At 31.1% G+C, this 10,000-nt stretch overlaps 2 protein-coding genes across 7 annotated transcripts in view; one reads left to right on the top strand and one right to left on the bottom strand.

The window, feature by feature from the left end:
• Window positions 1-4,423, top strand: part of LOC122247857 (BTB/POZ domain-containing protein 1-like) — a 20,849-nt gene extending 16,426 nt beyond the window's left edge. For all 4 annotated transcript variants that reach the window (XM_086536079.1, XM_086536066.1, XM_086536077.1 and 1 more), the window contains one exon: window positions 1-4,423. This exon is cut by the window's left edge and continues 107 nt beyond it. In XM_086536079.1, coding sequence (XP_086392205.1) covers window positions 1-52 — 52 coding nt within the window. In that variant the 3' untranslated portion in view covers window positions 53-4,423.
• A 903-nt stretch (window positions 4,424-5,326) lies between these two features.
• Window positions 5,327-10,000, bottom strand: part of LOC122247856 (putative glutathione-specific gamma-glutamylcyclotransferase 2) — an 11,420-nt gene continuing 6,746 nt past the window's right edge. The window contains exons 4-5 of one of the 3 annotated variants that reach the window (XM_043007511.2): window positions 7,205-7,364; window positions 5,327-6,766 (exon numbers count right to left, since the gene is read on the bottom strand). In XM_043007511.2, the coding sequence (XP_042863445.2) occupies window positions 6,549-6,766; window positions 7,205-7,364 (378 nt within the window). In that variant the 3' untranslated portion in view covers window positions 5,327-6,548. Of the gene's footprint in view, window positions 6,767-7,204; window positions 7,365-9,217 lie in introns of those variants that run through there. The other 2 variants (XM_043007510.2, XM_043007509.2) reach the window with 2 other exon arrangements.

Below are 10,000 nucleotides of genomic sequence, written 5' to 3'. Positions count from 1 at the left end.
TGGCACATCCGTCGAAGATGGACAGATCCCAGAAATCATCTTTTACACTTAGATACGATAAGAGAAACGAATAGAAAAGCCAAGACAAAAAATGGTTGTATGATATAGTTAATATTTACCCCAATCCCGACTGATGATTCAATTGCCAGTTTAAAAAGTTATTTCTTAAACAAGCATTTATTTATTTCATGTTCCCAGTAGTATATTAGGTTGGGGAGAAATAGGTTCCTTGTAAACATGTCACATTTATGTCCATGCCTTTGGTGTAATTGTGATAACAGACTGAGAAAGAAGTCGTAAAGTTGAGAGGTCATGGACATATGTAAACCAGATATCCAGCACTCAGAATAAATAATCACCCTTTGTATAAAACTATAGAAAAGTAGTATAAATCAAACTTATTTTATGTAGAGAACGTGCCATATATCGAATGAATCCAAGCCTCTTAGCAATATAGAGACTGCTTCGTTAAATATTTACTTTATTTTTTCTTCCGTTCTCTTTCGTCGGGACGAACATCGGCAAGTTTTAAGAATATCAGAGGGATAAAATGGAGATTGTTTTGGGGTTTTAAGTAGAGGGAACAGAATGGCATTGATGGAGCATAGAAAAAAAAATCCATGTATTAGTAATGAGTACCAAGACACTTTAGATTGTTATGATGAATGTTGAATTTTCCAAGAGGACGATAAAAGATGTCTTTTGTGTTGATGATGATATGCCAATAAATCACTATGGTAATTTTGTGATAGACCATTGTAATTGCAATAGACCATGACATTTTGCTCAATTTGAATAATTTTTCATTGATACAGCTTTCCCTAACAAAGAATAACATTGCAAGAAAGCTGTATAATCATGCAGTTGAGATCATGGCATTTAGATATGCATGAGATTATAATTCAGCAAAACTACCAAAGCAGTTTTGACACACATGTTACATGAGAAGGCTCAGAATACAGACCAGTAATTCAAATGTATGTGGATAAGAATATCATCAGGGAAGCAGCTGCATGAAGTAATGGATTATGCATTGATGACTGCCAGAAATGTGTGTGTGTGTGTGTGTATATATATATATATATATATATATATATATATATATATATATATATATATATATATATATATATATATATATATATATATATATATATATATTATATGTGTGAGTCTGTGTCTATGTCTATGTCTATGTCTATGTCTGTGTTTATATTTATGTATATACATATATATACATACATACATATATATATATATATATATATATATATATATATATATATATATATATATATATATATATATATACATATACATATACATATACATATACACACATATACATATACATACATAAATATACATATACATACACATGCATTTACATATACATACATATACACATTATCATTATCATTATCCTTATCATACACATATACATATATACTTACACATATATACATACATACATAAACAGACATAAATATTTAATAATAAGACTTTCAAAAGGTGTAATGTTGGTCATGCTGATGTGTAGAAATAGATAAAATGACTGTGATGTATGTTCCCATAATGGTGGCTAAGTAGAAGTTACTGCTTATCTCTATTTTTAAAAGAGTGGATTTGCAGTAAGCGGGAATAAAAGTACCAAATAAATGCTTTGCATGTCTAGATTGATTCCAGATGATTTAGAAGTTTAATGAGAATGATACAGTTGAAGGTGCTCTGAGGTATTAAGCTGCGTGCATCAAGAACATAGTTTTAAGAACTTGGATGACTTGCTGTATGGAAACTGAATTAGTATATCTTTTGTGTATGATAACTCTCAAGACAGTCTTTCTGGGAGCATTTTGATGAAGAACCTGATAGATTAGATGGTTGTGTATTTGTGTATAAGTCCAGTTTGGAAATTAAATGCAGGTTAAAGCAATGTATTATATATGTTGCTGATGTTTGATCAAGTCGTCTTGATTATAAAGGGATTTCAAAAAGGGTAACTATGAAATAAGTGTGTATAGAATATGGACATCTAAAACTCATAGGTATATTTCTGTGTTTGTGTTTACTTGCAAGCTTGTACAAATATATAAATATATTACACATATATATACAGGCTTATTTATATACATATATACATAGTCTGCACACACATTTAAATGTACATATATGCGTGGTCTCCTTTTATGCCTGGAGATTCCACTGTCAGCCACCCAGTATACATGGACATACATTTTACATATCCACTTGCACAAACACATACATACATATATGTGTATTTAGGTTTTTGTGTCCATATATGCATCTATGTAGACACATCTGTAACCCTTTTATATAGGTTGTTTTTTTGTTTGTTTTTCCGAAGATTGTACAAGTACATCTTCTATGAATGTCAATGGACCAAGAACCTCTTCTCTTAAATGTTACTAGTTAATGGTGACTTTTTTTCTTTCTTTTTTTTAAGGAAGATACAATCGCTGACTGTTTTTTGAATGAATTACATTGAATTTGTATTTTCAGATTATATTATTCATTGATGAAAAAAAATACTGAAATTATTTTTCTGTAAGAGGAAACTTTCAGTAAGATGTTCAGAATTGTTGTGATTCATTCTCTCTATTTCTTTCTCTGACTCTCTTCCTATCTCTGTCTCTCATTTCTTTCTCGGACTCTCTCCCTATCTCCGTCTCTCATTTCTTTCTCCCTCTCTCTCTTTCTCTTTCTTTCTCTCTCTTTCTTTCTCTTTCTTTCTCTCTCTCTATCTATATCTATCTATCTCTATCTATCTATCTATCTATCTATCTCTATCTATCTCAATTTCTCTCTATCACTCTCTCACTCTCCCCCTCCCCTCTCCCCTCATTCTCCAACTCTCCCTCTCTCCCTCTCTCCATCTCTACCTTTCTCCACTCTCCCTCTCCATCATATTGCCAGCATTCAGTTTAGTAGTGGTTATGTTGATGGTTACAGCTATTTTATTCATTAGCATCGTGATACTCATATTTACAGTTCATTTTCAGAAGTATTTTTCTAGGAGATGAGACTGGCTCATATATTCACAGCCAAATGCAAGATATAGTAAGGAAAGCAATTTATATATCCTTAAAAAGTAGATATTATTGGGATGAATGACACAACTTGATCCCTCAAGATGTCTTATAGTGTGATCTAAATCCTAGAGAGTCTCATTTTCTTGACATTTTACGCCGATGAAGGGATCACTAAAGCAAATGTGAAGTATGGAGTTATATGGTGCTGCAAGTGTGTAGTCATACGGTATCACAGGCCAGTGTAGGGTTTGAGATGGATCCACGGGAGCTTTAGTATTATATTGTGTTATCGGCCTGTGAGAGATTTTTCTCTGAGTTGGCATGTTTTTTCAGTTCCTCCGGTATGGTTGTGTGTTGTATCTAAGGATAGAATCTCTGTTTTTTTTTTCCTTCTCGCTCTCTCTCTAGTATGTATATAGAGAAATACCTGTTTATGTTATAAGCACTTAATGCTCTCTTGTGTATCCCTAATAGTAATGTTATGTGAAATGTTGTTTTTTGTCTCTCTCTCTTTAGTTTCTTTTTTAGTCTTTTTGTTTCCAAGTCAGGAGTAAATGCAAAAGCATAACTACCATTTTTTTCATATATATATCTCAGGTATATGGTAGAGATTCATTTGCTTTGATGAAGAAGTATGAAAGATTTCATAGCAAGTGAATATGTCCAAAGCAGTTACTGCTTCAATATAAATATGAATTAATTACCAACTAGTGTATACATAAATATGATGTGTATATATATATATATATATATATATATATATATATATATATATATATATATATATATATATATATATATATATATATATATATATGCAGCTTGTACCCTTGGTATGTTTGTAATCGAAATAACAAGTGATGTACTCATAGTGTTAAGATTTTGACTGGTCTCCAAAACCAGGTAAATAACATGAAATGTATTCATATGAAGCATCCAATAATAGAGGTTGTATACTCTTTATAGATATATATTTGAAAGAAAACAAGATTCTCAACTGAAGAGTCATTTAATGTATTATTGTATTGCTCTTGCAAATGACTTGTATAACTTTTTTTTCTCCCCATTTCAGGGAATGATACAGTATTCAGTTTTTGTTCCATACATTGTAGGTACTATGTAACTTCATGAGATGTAGAAATACATCATGTATCTAAAGTTAATACTCTAGTCAGCAGCTACAGAAATCTGCATATTTTTGTCTTTCTTTCTCACCAAAAAAAAAAGATTTTTTTCTTGTCTCTCTATGAATGTAATCCTTGGTTATTTTATAAGTTTTCCTGCATGTCCTGTGCAATCCCATGAAGAAATGTAAACTTGCCAAACCTTGATATGTGTGCTAGTTATAATATGAATTTTCTTCTTTGGCAGATGATGGTTGTTTTATTTCCAATATCCTTTTGTATCTTCCTGATGTTATACATAGACTCACTTTTACACTCTCTCTTTCTCTTGCCCTTTTTGCCCCTCTCCTCCTTCCTTCCCTCTCTCTCTCTGTCTTCTCTCTCTCTCTCTCTCCCATTCTATGTCTATCATTCTCTCCCATTCTCTTTTTCTCCCTACTATTCTCTATTTCTCTCTCTTCCATTCTCTCTCTTTCACCCATTGTCTCTCAGATTCCCAATCTCTCTTCCTCTTCCAATGTCTTTATCTCTATCTTTCTTTCTTTTTTTCATTTTCTCTTCCTTTCTATTTCTCAAATTTTCTTTATTTCTTTTTCTTTTTTTCCTTTTTTCCCTTTTTCTTGTATTTTCTCTTTTTCTTCTCTTTTTCTTGCTTTCACTTTTACTTTCTTTCCCCATTTTCCTTTTGCTATCTACTTTTCTTTATATCTTTTTCTATTTTTTTGTTTTTTTCTTTCTTTTTCTTTCTCAATGTGTTTCTTACTCATTCTCTCTCTCTTCGTCTCAATTTCTCTTATTCTTCCTTCGTTATTAATTTCTCCCCTACCCCCTTCTCTATAAAGAAATACTCCAAATCCACAAGTGTGTTAAAAATTTTAGTCCCCTCTATGTAAAAAGATGCAGTAGCCATCTGTGCTGGATTGAAGGAAAACTTAAAGACATCAACTTGTAAGAAAAGCTCTTTGCCATATAGAAGAGAAATTGTCTCTTACTATTTTTTTTTTTCTTCTTTTCCTCTTTTTTCCTTCTTTTTTTCCTTCTTTTTTTTTCTTCTTTCTATGTTTCAAATCTTTTGTCCTTCATAAAGGTGAAAAATAGTTACACAATTTCATATTCATGTGACAAATATGATGGCAATAAAAATCCTTTGGGGTGAATATTACTTCTTTATTTGCTCCAGACTAGAAAGTATGTTTATGGTACATAAGATGTCAATCTCCTTCCGCTACTAATGTACCTGCCACTTGTGGGAATGGTAGATTCATTATTAAGAATTATCTACTGCATCAAGAGCTGAGTCATTAGCAGAGAGAAAAAAAATTGTAGATTACTCTGAATTTATTGTTCAATTACCAACATTTTATGGAATTTAGATCTTGGTCTTCTACCAGGAGTTGCACTCAATTATTAGGTCTTGCTGGCTAGATGAATTTATGGGATTTAATGATTGATGCACACCTCCCCCTGGGTTTGTTATGCCTCAAATCTTGATAAAAAGTACCATACCTTCCAGTCTGGTATTTGCAGTGCAGTAATAGCTACATAAATAGACTTTTGAATTTACCTCAAAAGGGCTTTCAAAAAATACAAATTGAAGTTAAATCAATTCCACCTTAAAATAAGTATTTGTAAAAGTCAAGATCACAATACTTTCATGAAAGTTTACCCTGATAGCAAAATTTTTGTTCCATGAACATCTGATCTTCTTCACATTCACATTCCTTATACAAAGGAATGAATTCTTTGTAAAAACTTTTTTGCATATTCATTAAAAGGATAACTAATTACTCAATCTTTTGGATTTCTTTTGTAAAAAAAAAAAGTCCTTTTGCTTTTTATAACAATCTCAATCTCAAAATAACTGAGATTAAATATAAAGAAATAAAATGAGAGCATCTATGAAATGCATTTGAGCTGACCACGTTACAAGTTCAAATTGAGTTAGTGTGTGAGGCAACATCAATTCAAAAAATAGGAGAAATACCTAAAACCAATATCAATCTTTCAACTTTGCACCTTTTTTTTTTCAGTTCTCCACATTATATGTTGTTACTTGAAATATGAAACATGCGTATATAATGATAAATAAACTAATAATGTAACAATTTCTAATACATGCCCAGAGTAATGATGACACTCTTATTAATTTCCATCTGAATAGAAGCACTGCATAACTCAATTAAATAAAATTGAAAGCAGTGGGTTGAATGCGTGTCTTTTTTTCCTTTACATCCTACAACCTGTTGGTTGCAAATGAGCTGCAAATGCGTGTTACTGAATTCACAATTTCAGAAAAGCATTTAATGAGTTCCAGTAGTACTGTAATCTCTCTTTCTACTAAGTTAAAAGCTTCTCATTCTACACCCTTTTCAGATCAATTTGACGTCCTTTGATTACTATCTCCTGAGAGACTTTTCACTTTACTTTCTATGCTGTATAAGTGATTGTCATTTATGTTCAACGACCTCATAGTCTGAGCTAACTGGAATAGGTACTCTTTATTTGAACCGCTCGGTCCAACAGCTGAAGCTATGATCTGGGCAATGTCGTCTTCTTTCGTTGGACCTGTATAAAAGGGGTTTGTTTCTGAACCTGTAAAAAAAAAAAAAAAAAAAAATCATAGTTAAGCATAAATCACTCATTTGTATCTTTAAGAAGTTATTCCCTTATGCCTAAGCACATTAAATCTATGGATATGTGTAAATAAGTATATAGTTTGTAATATATCTGAGAATTATGGTTGTCACTGCACCATTTCTAGACTGAGTATATATATCAGCTTTTCTCTATATCTAACTAAAATATTAAGGTTGCCACAATACATCTAAAATATCTTTGAAAGACTTAGCAACGATTACCCACCAGCTTGTTGATCATTTGAACATGAATCTATGATATTAAATTACTGAGCTAAAAAAATGTCCCAAAGAAATTTATAAAAACTACAAAAACATTACATGCTACAATCCTTCACGAAATATTAAAGAATATAAAAACTCCAGACTTTTAAAATAAAAATAAAATAATTACCTAAATATATAATGAGTTCCCAAGGTTTCAGTGAAGTCTCCTGGGGGAAGAAAGTGACTGGCGTGCGCTGATACCCGTCCTTCTCCCGGTGGTCAAGATGGGCCATCACCTCCTCTTGCTTCTCCTCACTGATCTTATAAGCTACACCCCAAACCTTTTCCTACACGTTGAAGGAGTGTTGGGGATTTCAATTAGAATTGCGAGGATTTGGATTTTCTTTTGAAGTTCGAACATACTCTTTAAATAAGTTGGTTTGCCATATGAGATTTAGCTACTGAATTCAAATATGTCCAGATAATTTCAAAGTTTTGCAACATTCATCAAAACACAAATTATTTCTACCATAGAATGCTGAATACTTTTTGATGTACATAAAAAAAATTCAACCGTCAAAATACAAGATAAAGAGGATGATTCCATCTGAAATTAGCAGCTTCAAATAATCACATTTGTCTGATTTCTCCGCAAAATGTTTTCTAGTACAAACTATGCAGAAAAAATAAAATATATTCATTGATTTGGTCTTACAAACCTGGTAAATTTTGACTAAAACCCCCAAGTTTTTGGAACAAATAAACAAAAACTATTGAACTTGTTAGGATGCTTTTAAGAAGTAACATTTATCGTAAAACCATGAAAATATCATGCACCATGCAGAGCTTAAGAATTAAATCATATAAAAGCTATATAAGCTCAAGCAAGGTACACACTCATGTTCAGCAACTGACCAGTGTCCACTCCAAATCAGCCCAAATAAGATCATGCCATTTTTATTTATTTATTTATCTATTGACATGACTGAAGTTTCCAGTTGGTCTAGGATTCTTCTTTTTAAAAAAAAAGGGAGTTTGAATATCATTAAATTTCTTGGAATCTTTTGGAAATGGTGACTACATTTTTTTCAATTCAGAGATGAAACCAAATTTTCTATTGTATTTTCTTTATGCTTCAAAATAATGGTTGATTCTTACAAGGTATCACTGCAATTTTTGTCACACTCAGAAATAATGTTAATATTAACTTTATTCAGCATGTACTGTCACACCCAAGAAGACATTTTAACACATTAACGAGAAATTATGTAAATATCAACTTTATTCAGTTTATTGTCATTGGCACATTAATTAAATTTGTGCAGGATGTGCTACATCTCTTTGCTCCAGTGCTGCTTTTTGACAATGGCTCATGCATGTAAAGAAGTCTTGTGCCAGGCAATGAGTAAGTGTTTTCAAATTATTTGCTCAATTCAATTTTGCTCATTCAATTTTGTCAAGAAATAGAAATTTGATTTTACTATTATTTGGCTGACAAAACTTGAGCATGTTTCTATGGTCCAAAATTTGACCTGAAACCTCTTGTGTTAGAACCAACCAATTTAGCACCATACATACATACATACATACATACATACATACATACATACATACATACATACATACATACATACATACATACATACATACATACATACATACATACATACATACATATATATATAAATATAAAAGATCACTGTTCCATCAATTCCATCATAGGGTTGTTTCCCATGACTCTTGGCAAAAATATGCCCTTTTACCTCCAAGCCAAAATTGCTCTTGTGCAAGCATAGGTTAAGAAAATTTTCTGATTTTTATACTGCCCTTTACATTCATCATAGAAATACTCTATTTGAGGCAATTGTAGTTTAAAGTCATACAAAAAAAAATCAACATCATAAACATGTCTGATATTTTCAAGGTTTTACTATAAATATTATTTACAAGAAGAACAACCAAAGAGGTTCAAAACTTTTGGTTTTAGTTAAAATTTCCCAACCTTATAAAAAAAACTAATCTATGAATATTTTTTTATTTCATTTTTCCAGACTATTATAAAATTATAGTATCTACTGACACACCAATTTCTGGAGATATTTGACTGATATAGATCACTTAATTTAGTTACTGATTTCAAATGGAATAACCCAAAAGTTAACCCTTACATGATGGACCAGATCTTAAGACGTGCAGTAACCTTTGGTGGGCATCTTAAGATCCATGTATTTTCTATTATTTTCTAGACTTGTGGTATGATGTAGCAATCTATGTTTTGTATAATAGCACTGTGATTTTAATTAGCATTTAGTTAAACATAGTTACACAACCAAAGGAATAAATAGCTTGCCATATCAACAAGTAACCCATGTGGAACTTGCCCATCACAGAAGGGTTAAAGGTATAAATAGGCCTTTTCATATAGAAAATAAATGCAATTTTTTTACATCACATTTAATTTACTGTGGTACTGATTTCAGTAATAAAAATATGGAAATACTGTAATTCATACTAGTATCATTACTCATTCCAGATTATTAAACCCAGAAAATATTTTTTAAAAAAAGCAAATCTCTTTCTTTTATCTATGAAATCTGATCATATCCTTGAGACTTGCAGAGAAAAATGACATAGTTATATCAATTAAAGAATATTAATTGAAATAATTATCAAGAACATCATTACTGTCAATTATGCCAGTACCAAAAGCTTAAATTGACAATAATAGTGTACAGCAATTAAAGAAAAAGATATATGCACTCTAAAAACTATAAATCAAGCATATATATATAAAGACAAAACACATTCCAGGAAGAAGTAAGAAGATACATTTTCAAATTAATTTGCACAAGAATTTGCACAAGAATTTGCACAAGAAACACCAACTATCATGATAGCCTGCCCAAACTACAATAGGTTATAGCTATATAACTAACTTGCATATAACTAAATTAATATTCAACAGTTCTCAGTTTGTGACTTT

This window comes from Penaeus japonicus, unplaced genomic scaffold (genome assembly GCF_977035675.1).
Source record: "Penaeus japonicus unplaced genomic scaffold, GWHDUDI00000001_assembly GWHDUDI00000001, whole genome shotgun sequence".
In the NCBI taxonomy this organism is placed as follows: Eukaryota; Metazoa; Arthropoda; class Malacostraca; order Decapoda; family Penaeidae; genus Penaeus; species Penaeus japonicus.
This window is presented reverse-complemented; position numbering and strand designations above follow the sequence as displayed.